Consider the following 23,682-nt stretch of genomic DNA (forward strand, 5'->3'; position numbering starts at 1 on the left):
AAACACGACTGCCACATTTTGTACTCCAAATCCTTTAACCAGACTAAGCCCTGATCTACAGTTACTGGGCGATTCGGCGGCAGTCGACGGGAGTTATGCAAACTACGCAGAGTAGCTTGCGTAACTCCTGTTGACTGCTGTGCTTCCCTTCTGCGCAGCATCTTCACTGCACTACGCCACTTGAGGGGGTAGTTTAATTGGGTCGACTTCTGGATCGACTGAGCGGGTCTTCACTGACCACTCAGTTGCTGCCATCAGTGTAGATTTTCTGGATGTGTGTCTTGGCCTGAAAAACTGTACTAGAGAGTTTTACATTTGCTGAACTTAAAATCGGTCATTGTGGTTTTTAAAGGACACACTCTTGTAATGTAGGGAATAAAAACAAGGGGCTGAATCTAAAGGAGAAAGTTGATCTTACCAGCTATTTATTTGGGTCCAGTGAGAACACTGCATGTGGTTCAATCAAAAATGAAAAGGTGAATAATTAGCGCACTCACTTGAGAATACAGCAATTGTTTTACCTTTTTCTTAAGAGCTGACAAAACTTAAAATTATACATAATAAATAAACCCAAATATAAGCAGATCACTTGTCATGATTTTCCATTATTGTAATGTATAGTATGCATTGCATTACTGGAAAAATGGACATTTCTATAAATGTAGATATTTTACTGCACAGTGTAAGACTTTTGGTACAAAGTGTGCTATTAAGCGTTTAAAAAAAACTTCAGAACAAAATCCTTAAGCTTTGCATTAGATTACTGCGTGTTGTAATTTAGAACAAGCTGAACTGGACAATCATAATTACAGTATTAAATATTCAAGTCACTTTGTATATTAGAGCTGCAAGTTTCAACAGTGAACTTGTTCATGAGGAGTAAGAATATATTAGTTCTAATTCGTTATACGCTGCAGCAAAAATGTCACTATTTTGGAGGGAACAAGTATCCTTATAAACCCTAACGTGAAAAATGCTTACAAAACCTTAATGTAGATAAATATTTAAAGAAAAATTTGATAAAGGTTAAATTGCTCTATAAATATAGTTTAGTAAGATGAACCCTGTACCATTTAGACACTTGTCTAAGAATGCTTCTGATTTTATATTTAAGCCATCATAAAGATTTAGTTCAAACAATGTGTGTGAGCAACTGGAGGTTTATTTTTTAAAAATTAGACTTGGCACTTCTTTCCAATTTGTCTATACTAAAGGTTTACTTGATAACAAAATATAAAAGCATATATACTTTATCCTCCTAAAACTTCATTAGGATTAATTCTGAGAAATCTTAAAGAAATTAGGAAGGTAAAACTTAAATTTCATTTTTCATGTAAGTCTACAGGCAAACTGAAGTTATCTGAATAATATGTTTAAAAATTTAGTGAGATCTCCTCCCATTCTCCACTGTTAAATGCAAATCTTGCCAAACAACAAATATAGCATATTATCACCATTACAGTAAATTCAATGTTGTAACTCAGGAAACATTTAGAATGTGCACTACTGCAGACGTTTCCTCCCAACTGTAAACAAAGCTATCAAACACTGAAAATATTGGTATTAAAGCTAAGGTTCATAGAATAAAGACTGGCCCATGATAAGCAGTTTACAATGTTTCATCCTTTTCACATTATGCAGAATTTCAATACCATCCACAATGCTAGTACAATAACTGAAATGCTAGAAAAGGCAAGTCTATGCTTGCAAATACCATCTGACATTTCAGGGAACTATTCCTCCTATTATGCGTAACTTCCACTGGTGTGAATGGAAATTGTGCACACATGTTGAGTGGAGAACAGACCAGACCCTCTTCCAAAGTTTTGTTTGGTCATTCACACGCCTTTCCCCCAAAAATGTGAAAATATTCAACATAGATAGAATATGAGAGCTTGCAATATTCACATTGAATTAAGTCTTCAAAGACATGCTTTTCTTGTTCATTATAATAAAACTAAATCCCATGTGGCCGTGGGTATCTTAAAATGTATTAAAAAAGTTACGCCACAATTACCTGTACCTCATTAATTCATCAAAAGCAAAATATATATGTACCACACAACATACAAAAGTTACACATTAAAAGTGCATATTCAGAATCCATTTGGCCCATTTCATAAATTTACATTTGGTCATTCTATGCATCCTTTACTTTTCTATGTAACCATACATGTGGGATATAAATAATTTTTCTTGAAATACAATACTATTCTCTCTTCACAGCGAAATCTTTACCTCTCACCCTATTCTCCGTTAAATGTAAACTAGTGATGGACCATAAAGAAACACAGGCAAAAGGTTTATTATGTGTTTCTTTTTTAACATTTGTTGAACAGCTTTGACATACACACAATAGGCATTACAAACTATATTGAAAATACATTTTTGGGCCAAACCATTGCATATTTGCCCCCACAATGAAAAATAAATTACGTTCAAAGCAGTATATTGCCATTAACAGCCTGTTGGCATCTTCTGAAGGTAAACTGGTTCTCCCTATGTATAGTACTTGGACTAGAAAACATTATGTGCTTCCAGTTCAAGTGCTTTTAATGAGAGTCTAGCTGAAACCTTCCAGTCAGCACAGAACCAAACTATAATCTTCATTTTTTTTTTTTTTTTTAAATAATGGAAGATCCCTTTCAAAAGTTAATCTTCAGTTATCAACTTTACTGCGTTATGGAGCTAGTGCAATCCTGCATAGCCTAGTCAAAAAGACAAGGCACAATAAAAAAAAATCAAGATACATTAGACTATATGGACTAGAGAGTCATTGAAGATAATTTAAGGCCTTTCAGTGAATTAGAGAGTAATCAGTCAAATTTAAAGCTGAGGATTAAACCATAAATTATCCAACTGAAAAGCAAACAATAGGCTTTTTCAGCTTCTGTTCTGCGGACAAGGATAACAAAAATTCTTGTTATGGTTTGTGAAAACACCTCTGGACATGGAGGAGTAGAGTCATTTCAGTTTCTCTAAAGTTCATGGAAGATTTCATGATTGCTTTAGCCGTTTGCGTGGAATGCCAAACTGTGGACACTGTGCAGATGCTAGTGCTCGAAAGGCCTCTGCTACTAAGTGAGGATGAGAGTGGATCATGGACTTCCAGCCTGCTGTTTCCATTATGTCTGTTGCTTGGCTGAAAACAGAAGGTTTATGAAGAATCACAGTTAAAATTTAGTATGTCCATTTAATGCTGAATCCTATAAAACCTGAATCTGGAAAATACTTAATGATTTGACACATGGAGTACTGTATTGATTATAGTTGTATGCTATTTGTAAATAACACCATATTCACTTATATTTTAGTGAAATTACAGGTTAACTGGAAGAAATATATTTAACATTGTTCTGTAATCGGAATTTTCCCTAGAATGAATTTATCTGTGCCATGCCTTCAACCAAGACTATACACTAATTGTGTGGCAGTCTTCAAGAACAGTATCAATATATTTTGTATACCAGTTGTAATTCTTTACTACTAAGCTCATTGACTCTGTGACAATACATGCTGTACCCTGGGGGACATATGGATATAAAAACCATTTGTTCCAGGTCTGTAAAGCAAAGGCACACTGAGAAACAGTTCAAAAGCTCTCACTTTGGGAGAATGCATGAACTGACTGGCCAGGCCTACTCAACTTCCTCCTCAAGACCCACTTTAGTTACAATATCTACAGGAAAGCAGGCAACCACGGACAGCTAGGTTGTACAGCAGTATACATTAACTGATTTTTATTTGTTTTTTAAAGTGACCTTTCTAGATGATTTGGAACAGTCAAGCTGTGCACCAGCTACCCTATGTAATTGTGTGATCTTATCCATCTAAGTTCTTATACTGATGTACAGCACTGGAAATAACTGTCACCCTATTTGTCCCTCCCCTTCCTGCTTATCTCACTTATTTGTTGCCTCTTCTTTCATATTAGAATGAGAGCTCTTTGGGACAGATATTGTGTCTGCCTGTGTATTTGCAGAGTGCCTAATACAACAGTCCTGATCCTGGCTGGAGCCTTTGTACACTGTTAACACAAAATAGTAGTCCCTCTCCCCCCCATCTATGTTCCGGCCTACCCTAGCTGCTCTACTCCAGCTGCTCTGGAGCAGGGTCTCTTACTTTGCTGCAGCCTCCACGGATGCAAAGAGAAACGTGGCAAGTCTATATATCAAGTGAGGAAAAGATGCTTTTGCACAGGTTGTTGCTGCCCTCTCACTGCTCCGCACAGCAGCAAACTGAACCCAAGTGAGTGAGTAAAAGTTAATGTTGGCTGCTATTGCCTTCTTCTGGCAGAGGGCAGGCAAGCCTCAGTTCTTCTCCTTTGTGGAAGGGAAAATAAAGTGGGGGTAGAGCTGTGGGAAATATCTCCCAGAAAGCAAGGCTGCTGTTTATCTCAATTATCTCAATGCTGCAAGAATGAAGGTGGCATTGATGTTTACAAAGGACGCCCTCCACTCAAATGGATTATACCAACAGGTTCGTTTTTCTCCCATAGCGGTCACAGCAGAGTGTGGTTCTCTTGTACTAGGGGTAATCTGGGATGTACTACTGTGTAGAAACAGGTAACTTTAAACTTTGAGAGTCATTTTACTTACTTGCTATTCCAGTTTTTCCCATCTTTACACCCAAGTTGTCTAAGAACACTGCACCTATGATAGGGGAAGTTATACAAAATATTTAGAAGGAAGGCATATTTAAGAACAGATATTTAAGGCATTCTTTTAAGTGTAATAAAGAAACATCACTTGCCTGTTAATAAAATCTATTGCTTGTGCTTTCAACTGTTCCGCGCTGTGCAAATCTGCGAGGATAAGAATGTCAGCAACGTTTTCTACTGAGAGGTTACTACAGAGTGCCTCTTCACACATGACCTTCAGCCGTTCCAGTGCATACTAATGAAAGAAAAAACTATACTAATCATTCTTCACACTTATTCTTCCTGCTGTAGTCTGTGAAGTACAACAAACCTAAAAACAATTTGTCCCAATCCTGCAAAATGCTTAGCACCATTCCTCAGGATTGACCAGTGTCCCTCACAGGAGAATTATTGAAACTGCAAAATAAAAATTAATTCTGAACTTTGTACTTCCTCCTCCTATACTAACATGAAGAAAAGCTGAAGACAAATATTATTTAAATATTAAGAAAATAGGAACTGCAATACCAGAGCAGACCACTGGATCAATAATCCAGGAACACATTTGACAGGGGCCGGTCCCAGATATTTCAGATGACGGTGCAAGAAACTGCACAAAAAAAAATTAAGTAAAATTCCACTATAGGGGAAGGTTCTTCCTAAACCCTGCCAGAGATTTGCTTATTCCCTAGAAAGAGTATCCACAATTCCATTATTAGCCATTCAACTCTTTTAAACTCCTCCTAACCTTTTACCCTCAGTGGTGTATTGTGGAAATGAGTTCCAAAACTAATTATTCGAGTCCAAAAATATCCTGGTCAGTTATAAATTTGTTGTTTCATAAAAAGTTCAATAATTCTTGTACTAAGTAAAGGGATGAAGAATAAGGAGTACCCGATTTCCCTCTCTAAAACTTTCTTTTTTTTTGTAGACCTTTAATATCCCTCACTCTCCTGTGTCAGGGCCAAACTGCAATAGATATTATGCAAATAAATGTATCACTATCCAGCTTTAGTTTAAAGAATCCCAAATCTGAGTCACATAATACAGAATTTTTTTCCCATGCCTCTAATAATTTTGTTTTCTAATCTCTGAACCTCTCATATATCTGCTATAGCCTTGAGATAGGGTGATTAGAACTGAACCCAGTACTCTAGGTAAAGGTGTTTGTATAAAGGAATGTGTAAAGGAATTATTTTGTGTATTCTCTATTTCATATTGTATACATCTTAACATTGTTTACTTTTTGACTACTGCTGCACATTGAGCAGATTTTCATGAAGCTGTACCTACCACCACCCAGATCTTTTTCTGTGGTTACTTAATTTCGAATCCATCAATTGTACAAGTAATTCCAAAATCTCCATGACAAATTTAGAAACAATCACTGCATAAAAACACTGAAGCTGCCACATGTATTTGTTAAATATTAATATAAATAAAATGTAAATAAAAAGTATCTGAACAAGATAAGAGAAAACTCCACTGCTTTATTTCTTAGCGAAATTTCTCTATTCTCAGACTAAATTACTTTTTATTTTAGATTTATTGTTGTACTTCTCTCTAGGATGCTTCTATTTTAATTATATAAATAAAAGCCAGTTATGGTAAAGCTATCCCTAACAGACAGCAGAGAAGCGTAATAGAGTTGCTTTTGTAACACTGCAGAACTACTTTCTTAGACTATTTTTCATTCAGGAGAAAGGCAGAGTAAGCAGCCTTTGGCAGTTTCTAGTTATTACACACTCTGTATTTAGCAATCGTGCGTTGGATAAAAGCCTTCATTCATACAGACACACCACTTCTCCAGTTCTCTCCACTCTTGAGTGCCTTTAACATCTGTCTCAGACTCAATGAGATCTCAAATATGAGGCACTGTCAGAGAGAGTTATGAGAAGAAGACTGAACTACTGCATTATCAAAGCCTGGATAGCAGTAATCCAATAGTTCGGAAGGAACTTAAGAATCAAGTTTTTGACAAATTTAGCCACTAAGGGGCAGTCTGTGCTATATGTATGTTAAAGAAGGTGCTAGGGTAGATCATGGGAACTACAAACCTTACTTTAGTACCTGGAAAATTACTTAGATATAATTTTGGGTGAGCATAACATAATGAAAAAATCAATAGTTTTCACAAGAAAAAAAAATCTGCTTCTCTAACTCACTAGGAGTCTGTGCATAGTCAACCAAACAGTTGGTAAAGGACTTAGTAACAGCTACATTATTGGGCATGACAACTGATAAAATGTAGACACGTCTAAGGTAATGCACCTTGAAAGGAACAAAGTGAACAGTTCACATACGGCTGGCTTTTAAATTATCTGTACCCACTTAGAAGAAGATAACTAAGACTTCACAGCAGACAGCTAGATGAAATTTTAGCTTAGTGTGCAAAAGCAGTAGAAAAAATAAAGATGATATTACACTGTATTCTTAAAAGATTTTGGAATAGTATGTTACAATATGAAATGGTATGATCTCACCTTGAATACTGTGTTGTTTAATTCCCCCATTTCAAGAAGAGCAGAGCAGAAGAAGGAACATTTCAGAGGAACAGTGGAAATATTTAAAGGATAGGCTTAAAGGACAAATATTTGAAGGCAAGAATTCAGTACAAGGAGAGATCAGAACTATTTAGGTTAGTGAGAAACAAAAATGACAAAGTTATAGAAGTAGTAATGGTTTAGAGAAGGTGGTCACTAAAGCCCTGCTATTTATCCTGTCTCACAATACAAAGATCAAGGAGACTTTTGTCAATACTGATTTTCTAAAGGATATTTGATGCTCCCCCAATTTCTTCAGAAGAGTCTCAGTAGGACATAGTTCTAGCAGCCATGGAAGGTTTAATATATTTCTAGCCTTCCCACCACTCAAAAATCTGTCCCCCACCTCCCCAGCCACTCCTTTTCTTGTATCTGTTGGTGCATCTGTTGTTGCTTATTTTTCCTAGATGTCAATTGTGGTGGTGTTTATACAATTCAAAATATGCATTTTCTGAACAGGGATTTCTGAAACAACAATTCTGAGGACTTTAAGAGCTAATTACTTACTTTGTCTGCAGCTGCCAACAAGTTGTCAGCCATTTTGTCAAGGTTTGGCGCTTTCCCTGTGTAAATGAACCTCATCATTTCTTTAAAAACCTCAGGGTCTACATCATTTATTTCTACACGATTCTGTTGCAAAAAAACAAAAAGGGAAAACCATAATATCTATAATTTTGGAGTAAAAATGTAAAAACATCACCTGATTTGCATATTACAACTTTTTATTTCACACTGATGATAATGTATCTTACAAGGTAAAACTGGCACTTTCTAGATTCAACTATATTTGTTCAATTTAATAGGGCCAATTTGTTCTGAAAGTGATTTTTAGAGGAAGCCTGGCAAAGACTGTATTCGTACCTTACTTGAATCCCACAGTTTAGGGCTCTCAACTGAGAAAGGCCTTATCCTGGTCTTTGCAAGTTAGAACCTGTATTCCATCAGTATCCCTAAATACAGCTGTTGCAGTAGGATAGGGTGTTGAGACACAGGCTGTAAAAAGGACCAGGATCTTGAAATGGATACAGAATTGGAAAGGCCATTATGAATTTTGAAGAGGCTGTAGTGTTTAGGAGTACAGGGTCCTCACCTGTGGGATTCACTTACAAGAAGCACCATTGTACCCTGCAGGACTCCAAGTCAGAGCCCGAGAACCCTCAGTGAAAGTGAGAACTGCCCATCAAAAATCCTTTGGGATCTGACCAAGAGCAAAGCATGAATCCACATTAGTGAAATTCCACCTACTGCTGCTGCACCATGCAAGCTCTTAGCAGCATAGTGTAAAGAACAGAGTTACTATAAGCATCTATGTCTGAGCTGTGTATAGCCCTATAACCACAGACTTGTGTACACCAAGGCTCACTGGGACAAAATTATTTTGCAAGCAACCCTAATATTGCCACAGAATGTAACTCATTGTATCTTAATGAAATGTACTTCATACTCCATTTCTCACACTCGATGGTTTAGTTGAAAATCCTCATGAACATTAAAATTAGTCAGTGATATTTAACTATGGATTTTTTTTTTTGGTTGGTTCTTCATATGATCCAGCTCCATGGGCTTTCACAGTTGCATTGTTATCCAGGTGGCCTGGGTCAAAATCTTACTTCCCATGTATGTTAAGTAAGGAAGAAGCTTGTAGCCAACTACACTAGCTCAGTTTCTTGGCTCAACAGGCTTGAGCTGCTGTAGTGTTCTCCAGACAGTCCAGCTGGCCATTCTAGTTTATGGTTCTCTATACTCCATGGCTGCAAATTGGATCCTATTTTGACTTCCTGCTGACTAGCTACACAGAACAGGGTAGAGAGCATGTCCTGTAATCCAACTAACACCCTCTTGTGGTGAAAACTGGAGAGCAATAGACAGCTGCAGGAAGTCCCAACAGAGCAGGGAGAAAGGAAAATAAAGAAAACCTTTCAGGCACCTGAGGGCAGCAGAATGGTGAATTCCATGTCATCTTGGAAAAATACCATATTTTGGACTATGAAACCATTGAATCCATCTGTCACTAACTGTGATGAAGGGTACATTCACACCTTTTATAGCTATTGTTACAGGCTCCCGGCAAACCCAGAAAGAAAAATACTACATAATTTTGTGCTTTGTTCATATTTTCAATGTTATCGTCACATCCATAAAGGCTAGAATGAGAACTGAGATTCAAGCACATAACGCTGCTCAAGGGTTGAAATCTATTGCAAGTTCTATAGCTGTAGAATTATGGGCTACACAGGGTCAGGACTATAACAATTCAGATGAGTGTCATCTGCAGATCTAATAGGGACTAGAAGGGCTATAAGGTGATGTTACAGGTAACATACTACTGGAATAGTTTAGCCATTATCTACAGGATAGCTCCAAGGAGGACTTAGAGATTTTGGGATAACTAGCATGTGATTGTTTCTAGAGAATGTATGTCCTTCCTAGATTTTTACATTTGTTAGGTCGCCCTCTCTTAAGAAGGTGATGACATTCAAGAAGTAGTCCAAACACTCAGAGCTAGCTTTCACTCACCAAGAGGAGAAAGGTTCTAGTTTGCATAAAGTAGCACTGATTTACCTCAATGCTTTTACCTCAAAGCTAGCCCAAACCCAGTCAGAGGAGGCAGTACAGTTACCTATTCTACACTAGCTCCCCAATTCTATGGAACTGGAGAAATTGCTAGAATTTGAGGTATTTTTTTTCCATGAAATAGGTAGATGGCTCCTCACATTAGGAAATACTAAGAGTGTGAAGCTATCTGAACTGATTAAACAACTATCTCTAAAGATCAGTTCTATGGGTCAAGAGTTTGTGGAATCTGTGGTTGAAGAGAAGGACATCAGTCTCCCTCACTCAAGGCTTCAGTGCAAAGTTAATTTGAGTTATAACTCTAACCCTAACTCTAGTCATGTCGACATATAAAACCCCTTAACTCAAGTGTGGTGTTGATTTTAACTTTAGTTGGCTGTCTTCTACGAGGTACAGGCTACAGCTGGAGTGAGTGCAACATGCTAGTTGCTAATACAACCACTAGTGCGAATGCAGACCAGCTCCACTTGAATGCCATTAGTTCTCTAGGGTCTTCCCACAATTCCCCTCATATGCTCAGAAAGGACAGATAAAGTTTTCACAATTAATTGGGAAACAACTCGGAGTGGCTCATCTTACTGCAGCACAAAGAACCAGGGGATATGCCCCCAAAACTCTCAGTGCCACACACGAGTGCAGCACCAGCACGGACAGAACAGCTCAACTGTAATTTCCTAACATGGTCACTTTAATTTGAGCTACGCCAGCTTGAGAGAAGATAGCTTGAGTTATTGACACAGGATAATGTCAATTCAGTGATATCTTGAGATATTAAACTTATTGATATAACTTTTCCATGTCTATTAAGTACTCACTTTTATCTCGATCAATCCATGAAGTACAATTGGGTTTTCTATACATTTTTCTTTTTCTTTGGAATCAGAATGCAAGTGGCACATTAAACTTTCAGTAATGCTTACCTTTTTGCTTTCCTCCATTTCATGTTCAAACATTGCATTAAAAACTGGTGAACGAACTGTAGCAAAAGAATTAAACATTTAAGACAATTAAATAGTAGGATTTTAACATTTTTATTTAACAATAAAACAAAATGTTACAATACAAAAGTAGAAAGTACCTGCAAGGACAGACTTATGAGCTTTGAATTCTTGTCCTCCTACATAAAAACTGCAATCTGTAAATCTTGTTGTTTCCCAGAGATTCCCTAAATCTTCTGCTAGTCGACATTCAGGTACCTTCAAAGTGTTTGTATTAGACTGTCCTGATATATTTACTGAGTCTTGGACCACGCTTACCTAACAGAAAATCACAGCAAGATAGAAACTCCTTCATAACTGAATGCCAGCAATCATTAAATTATAGCACCTACACTAGAACTTGAGCAATTCTTAGACAAAGCAAGAACATATTTGGTGTTTCTGTGTCTAACCCACAACCCTAAACCAGTCAAAATGCAATATTGGGAAAGACCCTTCAAGCACTTGAGAAACAGAACACATATTAGGAAACAAACAACACTTAAATGCTCTCCCTTTACTAACTTCAAACAGATTATGTGAGCACAGGAGAAGCAGAGTTTCATAAAAGTGATACTGGGTGGTTCTTATTAGTAAATTTCTTCAGTCAAAATGAACGTGAACAACTTTATTTAAAACTGTAGACCAATAAAGCAAATGAACCAGGTACAAGTAATATACAGCCACTTCATTATTCAGTTTGCCTGTGCTCCACTGAGGAAGAAATCAAATGTGGGTACTTTCCTCTTTAAGAGATGAAAAGTGGTTCTTCTAGAAATGTGAGTCTATCAGTGTAGCAATGAAGGCACCATGTAAACTCAAATAATGAAATGTTTGTTCAGAAGATGTAAAATTTGGTTTTAAATTAAATTAAACCAAGAGGATTGTGAAAGATTTGCATCTAAAGTGGTTCTTGACTTTTCCTGGCTTTTTTTTTTTTGGTCTTTGGGAAGGAATGGAAAGATGATAGTGGAGTTCTTCTGATGTGGACTTTGAGGGTATGTCTATACTGCAATGAAAAACCTGTGGCTGGCTCATGCCAACTGACTCAGGCTCACGGGGATCAGCCTAAGGGGCTGTTTAATTCCGGATAAAACAACTGGGGTCAGGCTGCAGCACGGGCTCTAGAAACTTGCAAGGTGGGGGAGTCTTAGAGGCCAAGCCCAGGCTGCAGCCAGAGTCCAAACATCTACACCACAATTAAACAGCCCCTGAGCCTGAGTCAGCTGGCACAGGCCAGCCGCAGGTTAATTGCAGTGTAGACATACCCTGAGAGTCTCCTCACAGACTGAACACCACTAGGTTTTTAGTTTGGTCTGTTTGCTCTACAGAAATGGGAAAACAAATGAGAAGCAACTCAGCAGGTCTGATTTGGTGACAAGTGCCTGGAAATTAAGTTCCCTCAAGGAGAGTGAGCTAAAGCAGTGTTTCTCAACAACTGGTCAGTGGACCAGCACAACTCCCTGTGATCTCCATCACAGTTTAGGAAGGCAGCAAGTCGGTACTTGATATCAAAAAGATTGGGAAACACTGAGCTAAAAGGAAATTGATCAGTGATCCCCCGAACTAAGCTATAGAAATTTAGGAGTGGAATAGATAAGGTGAGCGCACTCAACTGACTGCACTATTTGGATTTCCAGAGCCACAGAATATGGCTCATAGGCAGAAGGGTGTGGCCAAACCCCATGGACACGTACGAGTTGAACAGTCCAAACTTCATCTGAGCAATCCAAATATCAGATAAGGAAAGGAAGGATGGTCCAGTGGTTAGAGTACCACCATAGTACCTGGGTTCAATTCCCTACTTCGCCACAGATTTCACATGTGCCTTTGGGCAAATTCATTGAGGCCTGGGTCAATACTACATTTTTTTTGCCAATTTAGCTATGTCAGACTGGAGTGTGAGGGAAAGGGGGAAAGAGGAGGAGACACTTTACACATCCTAGCTGATATGGTTATTCTGGCCACACCTCATCCCCACTGTAGATGCAACTATATCAGCAGAAGTGTGTTTCTGTTGGCATAGCTAATGTCATTCAAGGAGGTGATGTGGCTATGCTAGTAGAACTCTTTCTGCTGGTTTACACTGCATCTACACAAGGGGGCTCTGTCAGCACAGGGATGTCGAGATGATAAAAACATTACAGATTGTGATAATCTCATATAATGGTAAGAAGGGCCATATAAGTACCTAGGTGATATAGATCACGAGCCAGAAAAAAGTCTAAAATATTAGCTTAAGTTAACAAGCTATTATCCAACATTTTCATCTCCACAATTTTAACATGTTACGCTACACATTTTATTACAGTAAAAGATAATTAATTAGCTACTTACCTATTACATACTGACTCCAAAAGCTGAGTTTCACAATCTCTGCTATAGCTATATAGTGATTAGTGTCAGTTTCTGGATGCCTGTTACATAGACATTTTTTCCACGGCTGTTTTAAAACAACCCTGAACTATGTTCCCCCTCCCCCCCCGAATCCTTATCACAAGTTTATAACTCAGCAATTAAAAACTTTTTAGGGCAGAAATTTGCAACTACCACATATTCTACTAGTGAAAACACAGTGTATAAGGCTTTAATAGTACTGAAAAGACTGCAATGGCTACATGCCAGAAAGTGGAGGGCCACAGCTAATCTGCATCCTACTCTGTACATAAATGGTGCAATTCTGTAACAGTCCACAAAATCCCAAGCAGTCTTTCCTCTATTTCCTAACCTATCTCGCTCTGTCTTCCTTTCTCCCTTTCATTGACAATCACAACAACATCCCCCTTCCCTCCCTCATTTCTTCTGTTAGGTTTATCTTTGTCTTCTCCCAATCTTCCATTCTCCCTTCCCCTTTTCCTTAGTCCCCTTCTTTCTCCATTCTTAAAGACTCTCAGACTTTAAGGCCAGAAAAGATCATCATGACCTCTTGTATCATGATTTAAAGACTTCAAGTTACAGAGAATCCATCATTTACACTAGTTTAAATCTGCAAGTGATCCATGCCCCTATGCTGCAGAGCAGTGTTTCTTAACCTTTTTGTGCTGGTGACTTCCCCTTGGACTTAAAAAAAATTGTGACCCCCTACTAACACTTGAAAAAATTGTGACCCCCCCCCCCCCCACCTTAATCATCATGAAGTAAATTATGAATAAATATCCAGGGCTGGGATGAGGGGTGGTAAGCAGAGCAATTGCTTGGGGCCCTGCAAAGCTAAGTTACATGCTACAGCCCTGGGTGGTGGGGCTCAGGCTTCAACTTGAGCCCTGCAGCCCTAGGCTGAAGCATGTAACTTAGCTTCGTGGGGTCCCTTGCGGCATGGGGTCCCAGGCAGCTGCCCTGCTTGCCACCCCCTAACACCAGCCCTGCACTTGCGACCCCCCCTAAACCCATCCCGCAACCCCCCAGGTTGAGAAAAACTGCTGTAGAGGAAGGCAAAAATAATCCCAGCATCTCTGCCAACCTTGTACATTGGAGATCAGAAATGCACACATTATTCCAGATGTGGTTTCTCCACATAATGGTGAACCACATAATGTTTCACATAATGCACCACATAATGGTACTAACACTTCACTAATTTCCACTGGAAATACCTCGCCTGATGCATCCTAAGATTGAATTAGCCTTTTTCTGCTGCATCAAATTGGTGGCTCAGAGTCATCCTGTGATCAACCAAAACACCCAGTCTCTCTCTTCCTCTGTCGCTTCCAACTGATTAAATCCCCATCTTAGAGCAAAAATCCTTGTTGGTCCTTAAATGCATGACTATTCAATTTCATCCCATTTCTATTACTCCAGTTTTCAAGGTCATCCAGATCTTCTCATATGATATTCTGGTCCTCCTTCGTATTGGCAATACCTCCCAACTTTGTGTCATCTGCAAATTTTATTAGCACTCTGCCACTTTTTGTGCCAAGATCATTAATTAAAATGTTAATGAAGATTGGTTCCAAGACCAATCCCACTCATAGCCTCCCTGCAGCTGAGAGTTCACCTTTCAGCATAGCCCACTGCAATCTCCCCTTTATCCAGTTCCTTATCCACTTTTCAATTCTCATATTAATCCCCATCTTCTCCAATTTAAGTAAAAACTTTCCATGTGCAACTGTATCAAATGCCTTACTGAAATCCAGGTAGATTAAATCTACTGCATTTCCATTGTCTAAAAAAATCATTTATCTCCTGAAAGAAAGAGATCAGGTAGGTCTGGCACATGGTTTTGTAAAACCATGTTGTATTTTATCCCAATTACCGTTTACCTCTATGTCCTTAACTACTTTTCTTTGAAAATTTGTTCTAAGACCATACTTACAATTGAGGTCAAACTAACAGGACTGTAGTTTCCCAGAACACTTCTTTTCTCTTTCTTAAAGCTAAGTAGTATATTAGCAATTCTCTAGTCATAGGATATGACTCCTGAGTTTACAGATTCATTAAAAATCCGTGATATTGGGCTTGCAATTTCATATACCATTTCCTTTAAATTCTTGGATGGAGATTATCTGAGCCCCCACATTTGATGCCATTAAGCTGTTTGAGTTTGACTTCCACTCAGATGTGGTAATTTTCTACTTCCATATCCTTGTTCCGATTAGCCACCCTGCCACTAGCTCCTCATTAGTCATTAAGTCAAAGTTGTAGAAACTAATTCCAAGCCTCCTCCACATTCAGATTCCTGAGTTCTTCAGTCCAGTACACTTCCCTAATTCCATTAATTTTTTTAAGTTTGCCCTTTTGAAGTCAAGGACCCTACTTGCAAACCTGTTTTTGTTTATCTTTCCTTTTAGTTTAAACTGAATGAGCTCATGATCACTCAAACCAAGGTTGTCCCCTACAACCAGTTCTTCTAGGAGGTCCTCACTACTCACCAATACCAAATCTAAAATGGCATCGCCTCTTGTAGGTTCGGCGACCACTGTGTAAAGAAATCCATCAATTATCACATCCAGGAAAATCTGAGCCCTACTACTGTTAAGCAGCACTTGTCCTCCAATTTATATCTGGAAAGTTCAAATTTCCCATAATCACACAATTCCCAGTCATATTTATTTCATTAAAACATTAAAGAGATCTCTATCTATATCCAAATCTGATCTGGGAGTCGGCAGCATACCCCAAGCAATATCTCAAGAGAGCCTCTGGTAACTCTCTTTCACAAAGTGATTTTGGCTCAAACTGACTGTTTTATCCATTCCATCAGAGTCTGCCTAATTAATATACAATGCTACTCCATCACCTTTAACTTTATCTTTGTCTTTTCTAAACAGAACTGACCCTTCAATATCTGTACTCCAGTCATGACTAGTATTCCACCATGTTTCTGTTATCTCTATTTCATCTGGTTTCACTCCTGCACCAGAAGTTCTAGTTCCTCCATTTTGATACCCAGGTTCCTTGCATCGGTGCACAAACATCTTAGTTATTTCTGCTTTGCTTTGCCCAGACTCCTCACCTGATTAGATACAGTTATTCTACTGCCAGTATTGCCTACCTGTTAAATTCATTGGTACTGGCACTATATTTCCTCTAAATGTCCATTCTCCTATCCACTATTGTTCCTTTCTTCGTTGTTGTACTCTCTTTCTTAATTTTCCTTCCACTCAATATTAGAATCAAGCATGGAGATTACAAATTCCCCCAAATTCCTAGTTTAAAGCTCTTTTAATCAGGTGTGCTAACTTCCATTCCAGAAGTCTAGTTCCCTCCCTACTCAAGTGAAGCCCATCCCATGAGAGCCGTCCTCTATCTATGCATGCCTCCTAGTGGCTGAACATCCCAAAGCCCTCTTTACAGTACCACTGCCTAAAGTCATCTGTTGATCAACATCTTTTCTCGACTTAGTTCTCCTCCTCTACAGACAGGTAGAATCCCAATGAAGATCACCTGAGCCTCAATTTCTTTAAGTGTCTTCCCAAGCCTGGCATAGTCTCCTTTGATGCATTCCAGAGAGAATCTAGCACTATCATTTGTTCCCACATGAAGGACAAATCAGTGGATTCTTTCCTGCTCCCACTAGGATCCTCTTCAGTCTCAGGTCAACATCCTGGTTTTAGCTCCTGGCAGATAGCACCCCTTTTTGTTCTCCAGATCATCTCTAGTGACATGCCTGTCTATTGCTCTTAGTAGGGAGTCACCAATCACGTAGACCTGCCTCTTCCTGGTGTTGATGTGATTCTCCGGCCTTCCTCCTGTTCCTTCTGGCTGCAAGTCCTCTTGTCTTTTGTTCTTTCTTGTAATCTTATGGATACTCTCTCTGCCCTCTCTACACTCCCCACCCCCGCTCTGTTATTTGTCACCTCAACAGCAGGCAGGATATGGGAGCTCTACTTTCCAGTGATCAGCAGAAGGCAGGGGAAGGAGATTGGTGGCAGCAGCTGCTGGCCAGAGCGGATCTCCAGGCCAAAAATCATGTTCGACTGCAAACTTTTGAGGGCAAGATCTGTTTCTTCTAATACATTTTCATAGTGCCTAGAGCAATATAACTCTTCCATCTCAAATAACACAGCTAGAAGTACTGGCTAATCCTTATATATCCCTTATGCTTACTTATGACACTGACCTGATCCCAAACTTGACTGTATCATACTTCTGCAACTGTAGTCCTATTTCTCCTCAAAAAGTACACTGTGGCTGTTATACAATATGTTAAAAAAAAAAGGACTATGCTGTGACTAAATTCTGAGATGCAACTTGAACACAATCTCAATTTGTCTCCTAAAAGTGAATGGCTTGTGTATATGGTATACAGATATGCTAGTGTTATTTGGTTAGAAAAACTTTTAATCTTAAATACAAACATTTACTGAGCTCTAAAATGCCTATTACTACTTGTCAAGGTGGAGTGATTAAAATCAAATGATTTAAATAATTGATTTAGATATCAGATTTTTTTTAAATTAAGATTTAATCAGACAGGCTTTATAAAACTAATTAGACAATTTGTGATACTGTAACCAGAAAGTTTATATTAATTAAATTGTAAGAGCTTTTTTTTTGTTTGTTTTTAAATGCCACTGGAGGTAGAGTTTCCTATTTAAATTTTATAAAACTGACATAGGCAAAAATAGAAATATTGAAAATTAAGGCCCTAATCTTGTAAACACTTCAGCAAGTACATAAAATTACTCAGAGGGATAATCCCATTGACTTCAATGGGCCTACTCATGCTTAAGGTTCAGACTATTTCAGAACACAAATATTTGCAGCAGCAAAGACTAAATTTGCATTTTTTATTGAACTCAGTGATAAAATCTTGGTCATTTCAAAACAAAGTTGCTCCAATGTTAACCATGAAAAGTTATTTAGACTCTCAATATATAAACAAAGCCACTATGACCTTTTTTATATATACACGCCAGGATTTAAAACAAAACAAAACAAAAAACAAAACAGGATCCTATAAGTTAGGCTCCAAACCCATATTTAGGCACCCCTGGGTAGGATTTTCAAAAGCACCTACACAATTCAGTGGCATAAGTCCCACTGTCTTCAAACTCAATCCTGATGGAGGAGTATGGCCCAATGAAGCATTTCAGCTTTCTTGACTTGTGGAAAGTCAATATGTCAGACGATGGTGCTGGTTGCACATATGGCACGGGCTACTTGTTGTTTTGTTGAGTTTGAGTTTTTGAGTACTGTTTTGAGTAAAATGGTAAGAATATTAATGAAGCCCAGGACTTCTCTCTTTCACAACAGATTCATAAGTAAAATTCTAAACTTCTCAGGAGAAGAAAAAATTTCTACACAAAATTTAAAATTCTACTACTGAAGGAATACATCTATGTTAGTCCTTTAATAGTATAATATGGGAAGGAACTAAAGAACTAACAACATGTAAATAAAAAGTTTAAATTAAAAAATAAATTTAAATTAAAAATTGATTTAAAATCATGCTTTTTATTCATCCTGCTACTTATCAGTGGTGACTCAGCTTGGTAAGCAGCTGAACATAACCCTGCTTGGCTTTTTGTCACTTTAGTCTTTGCTGTAACTGAAATCATAACCATATCACCATATCCTGCTGATCACAGGAACATTCTGCAGTGTATTACAAGGGGCATTTCTGTGTGTAGCACTCTACATTAACTCTGAGGCAGACTGAGTAATTCCCCTCCAGCCTGAAGGGAAGTAAAAAATGTGTAAAGTTCTCCCTGCTGGACTAGGAGAACTGGAACCACATGCATTTACCCCTCTTGAAAACCCTGGCTATGTGTATCTACTAATTCTTTTTAAAACTGTGCATACAATAGATTCTTTTATTAGTAACCTCTTCATTGCCAGCAAAAAGTTGCCATTATCTAGCAGATGTTAATAAGCAGCAGGCAGGCCTGTGGGGCTCAAGCCAGGGAAGGAAGTGCTGGGATATGCCTTCTGTGGCTGCAGATTTGTAAAAGGAAATCATGCCTCACTGAAGCCATGTTGACTTTTTCCCAACATATTGTGTTTATTTGTGTGTGTCTGATGATTCTGTTCTTTACTACAGTTTCAACCAATTTGCCAGGTACTGAAATTAGGTTTACTGGACTGTTATTGCCAGGATCGCCTCTGGAGCCTTTTTTAAAAATTGGCATTACATTAGCTATCCTTTAGTAATTTGGTACAGAGGCTGATTTATGCGATAGGGTTACACACCATACTTTGCAGTTCTGCAATTTCATACCTGAGCCCATTCAGAACTCTTGGGTGAATACTTCATGACTTAAAAATTGTTTAATTTATCCATTTGTTCCAAAACCTATTCTATTGACATCTCAATCTGGAACAGTTACTCAAATTTGTCACCTCTCCCTGTGCTGTGAGGTGGGAGGGGAAGCTGTGGGAGGCAGCAGCAGAGAATTGTGGGCACTGGGAGCCCGTGGAGCTGCGTAGGACCCTTCTCCCTGCAAGATGCAGGAGGCAGCAGCAGGGGAGCATGGGTTCTGGGCACCTATGGAGCCACATACTATCTTTGTCCCTGTAGGCTGTGGAGGAGGCCGTGGGGAGAGAAACCATGCAGCTCCACAGGCCCCCAAACACTTTTGGCTCTGAGGAAAGCCCTGGTACCTGGGCTGCAGCCTCCCTCCCCAATGCTACCATGCCCACAGCCTTCCCATCAAGCTGTAGCACCAGGACTTCAGCAGGGGATCCCCCATTGGGTGGGGATATGGGCTATCCAGCCCCTTATCTCCTGTGCAGTCACCAGATGCAAGCAGGTTTGCGGGGCTGCAGCCAGGGAAGGAAGCACTGGGATGTGCAAAGCACTGACACTTCTTTTCCTGATTGCAGCCCTTCAAACCTGCCTGTTCTCAATACATGGCATGCTATTGCCAATATCCAAATCCCACTAACATGAAAGCCAAAAGGATGGGATTGGTTCCTGGCAGAATGTTGCTGTTTACCAGAAGTTGTCAATATCAGGATTGCTATAAAGAAGCATCCACCGTATATCATTGTAGTTTAAAAGTAGTAATTACAGATTTTTGGCTAGGAACAGTCTCCAAGCCTGTGTATAAGTGATGCAAAAACTGAGAATTAAGGCTGAAAAAAATTGTCATTTGTAGGTGGGTTCCTTTGTCAAAACAGTATAAAGTCTTTAATAGCATAGAGGAATGAGTGCAGTTTAAGCATGATTTTTACCTTAGTTATATGGCCTTTGTTTGGGTGTTAAAACAGAAGATATTTTAACAAATTTATGTCTACTACTAAATGTGATGCTTCCTTTTGCCTCTAAAGGGAGAAAATCTCTAACATTTATTATTAGCCAATGATATTTTGAAAATATGGAGAATTTTAAAAGGGAAAAAATATTTGTTTTGAGATTAAATAGTTATGTCTGAACTTATTGTTAGATATACCAATTTCTTAGTAGAACAGATAAATCTCCTATGTTCAAAATTATATATTTATTTAATCTTTAAAATTATATAATGTATGTCATTTTCAGATATAAATACTATCAGGTAAAACTAGTTCAGTGTAAACTATTCGAAACTGAACAGGTTTTAAAAAGAGCTCATGAGAATCCTTGCATAGCCATAAGATATTTGTTTTTATGAACTGTATTCAGAATAAAATCATCATGCAGCTAATTTAACTTGTCTGTCTAAGTGAAAGTAATATACCCTATATTTGCACCATCTAGTCTCAGGGGCCACATTTCAATTTTTCTTCCTACACAGCATAATGACATATAATTAAGTTGTAATCTTGCCAAGACAATTTTACACATTTCCTGTAAATACGCAGATCAAAGCAAACTTATTAGTAGTTAAAGCATCTATCATCCCCCCTAAGCCACTAATCAGTCCATGGCAGCAGTGATAACCTGCCAATGTATATTTAATACCAGCTGCACTAAGAGCACAATCTTCTTCTCTGGTTTCCATTTTCAGAAAGTCAAACTGTCTTACTAGATTTTTGTAAGACAATTTAGGCTACTGCTATAATTTATCATCATTTACATTTTATTTCCTCATATATTTCTCCAAAAGGCTAAAATTAACTCCATGATATACACTGTAAGTACACAGGTATTTATTCTGTTCTGTTTTAAGTAACCTGCACACTTGTTCGGATTGCAATGTTATAAAGGTAATAAGTTATGCAACTATCATGTAGGCTAAAATACAAAATAAAAGTCAATTTTAAAAGTTTAAATACATCAATATTTTAATTCCCTTTCATGAGTAGACGTTGCTGTAGGAACCTTGCCACTGGTTGAGAAATTAAGACAGCTATTCACTGAAGAACTGATGTCCATTTTACTTGAGAAACTTACTCACTTGCTAAAATGTACCAGTCATGAATGTAGTACTGTTTCCTCTGGACATTTAGCTTGTTTTGTAATAACAATCTAGGATCAAGATGTATTTCTGATCTAGTGGAGAACTCTGATTGTTCTTCTAAACAGATGGGTTTTTACTCATAAGAACAACGTTACTACACTTGAATTTCCATATATAGAATGTATATCAACCACCTTTTGCTATAGTTCATCCCCTTGTCACCTGGAGTCCAATAGGTTCACTGTAATAAGACCACACCTGTTTTGGTATTTAGTACATATATAGCAAAGAAGGAAGAAATCAACACACCATATTCATATTTATGGTTTTAAACCTGATAATTTAGGATATCTACAAGAAAGTACCTAATTGTATTAAATAGAATCTTTTTGCTTAGATTTTAAAAGCTGTCTTAATTACTTAAAAACCCGTACCAACCTCACAAAATAATGTAAGCTTGTCATCTGGTAACAAACCATTAGCTTCATCAAGTAAAAAATCTCTTCGGATAAATTTTTTAAAACCCCAATCCTTGCCTTGCACAAATCGATATGCTCTTTGGCTTTCTGGTAAAAAAACAAAAGACAAACAGAACAGGTATGTTCAAACAAATCATTTTGTTAAACAGAAAGCTAACAATGGGTAAAATGAGCTAAAAAAATCAATATTGAGAAAGCTTAAGAGTTAAATTGATTTAATTTCAGGCAGTTTAACAGTCATGTTTTTCATCATTTGTTAGAAAATCCATCATTAAGCACAATCCTACATTTCTCTAAACAATATCAATTATGGTGTTTTTTCAAAGACTTGTCTAGAATAATCTTATTTGTACTAAAGCAAGGACTATTTATTTAGCTATTTCCTCTCTAGCTAATTTGTGTAGTCACTCAAGCTGATTGGGAAAAAAATTTCAGTCAGTCAATTCTGATTATTCAAAACCAAAATTCTTTGGGTTGGTTTTGCTGAATTTTTTGAAAAAAGTTTTGAAATGAGAAAATGTGAAAAATTGACAAACAAGAGAGTCCTGTTTTTCAGATCAAAATGAGCTTTAATTTAGAAATTGATATTTTGTTATTGTAAAATACAAAAATAAAAGCAGTTGTTTTGATTTTGATCTCTCAACTGACCAAATTTGAATTATTTAGATTTTTGGTTAGTGAAATTTTTCCAAGATTTCAACTTTTTGTCCTGTTTGGGTTAGGAAGGTTTTTCAAAATCTTGAAAACAATAATGCAAGCTTTTATCTTAACAGCTATAAATCTACTGAAGTCAGATTGCACATGTATAACTGAATTAATGAAGGTACAATACGCTGTGCAGAACCGGAGTATAATGCACTCAAGAGAGAACTCAGCTTGCCTCTCAGAAACTATATTGAGTTTGTAGGACTGGTAAGTTTGAGAAGCAATCTTTTACTTGCAAAATGACCATATGATCTGAAGTCAGAGACACAAACATGGAAACCCCCACCACCAAATGCCACTTTTCACTTTATCCTGGTATTAGTTATCCTTCTGAATATGATAAAGATCAGAGTATGTGCAAGCCAAAGTTATTCACTTTGGTAAACATTATGACCAAAAAGGCTTACCTGGATTGTATTTATTTGTATATCTGACATCCTAAATGTTTTAATAATCAAGCCTTTATAGTAAAATTGTATAGTTATTCAGACTGCAAAGCCAGTCACTTGAAAGTGAGGAAATGCCATAAATAAGGCTCCATGGGCAACCTGAATTCTCCCTCTTGGGCATTATTATACAATCTAATTCCACAATCACATACTATTTTTCCCCCATAGGACCTGGTCCCATTCAGTGCATTACTCAATATTTTTCCTTGTTGCCCAATTTCTTGTTTACTGCAACATCGAATTCTGCACTTAATACAAAAACACCCAAAAACAACGATAGTCCTGTAGCACTTTAAAGACTAACAAATTTAATTTCTGCAGGCATAAGCTTTCGTGGGCTGCAACCCACTTCGTCAGATGCAAGAAACAGAAATCAGATAGGGGGTATATATACACATCCAAGGGTAAAGAATAACAATAGGGAAGGTAGGTGTTAGCAAAGTCCATTTAGTTACAGTAGATGAGGCCTATTCACAACCATTGATTAGAAGGTGAGAATGTGTGAACAGTGACAATTACTTCTTGCAATGAGATAACCATTCTAAGTCCCTAT

At 37.8% G+C, this 23,682-nt stretch overlaps 1 protein-coding gene across 3 annotated transcripts in view; it reads right to left on the reverse strand.

The window, feature by feature from the left end:
- Positions 1–2,289: 2,289 nt before the first annotated feature.
- SPOPL (speckle type BTB/POZ protein like) overlaps positions 2,290–23,682 on the reverse strand; it is a 59,925-nt gene continuing 38,532 nt past the window's right edge. For all 3 annotated transcript variants that reach the window (XM_067549512.1, XM_067549514.1, XM_067549513.1), the window contains 7 exons: positions 21,935–22,062; positions 10,835–11,012; positions 10,677–10,732; positions 7,690–7,812; positions 4,753–4,895; positions 4,599–4,652; positions 2,290–3,142 (listed from right to left, as the gene is read on the reverse strand). In XM_067549512.1, the coding sequence (XP_067405613.1) occupies positions 2,998–3,142; positions 4,599–4,652; positions 4,753–4,895; positions 7,690–7,812; positions 10,677–10,732; positions 10,835–11,012; positions 21,935–22,062 (827 nt within the window). In that variant the 3' untranslated portion in view covers positions 2,290–2,997. The remainder of the gene's footprint in view (positions 3,143–4,598; positions 4,653–4,752; positions 4,896–7,689; positions 7,813–10,676; positions 10,733–10,834; positions 11,013–21,934; positions 22,063–23,682) is intronic.

The sequence above is a fragment of the Emydura macquarii genome, unplaced genomic scaffold (genome assembly GCF_026122565.2).
Source record: "Emydura macquarii macquarii isolate MOO-44397 ecotype Brisbane River unplaced genomic scaffold, CSIRO-AGI_Emac_v2 contig_1253, whole genome shotgun sequence".
Lineage (NCBI taxonomy): Eukaryota > Metazoa > Chordata > Testudines > Chelidae > Emydura > Emydura macquarii.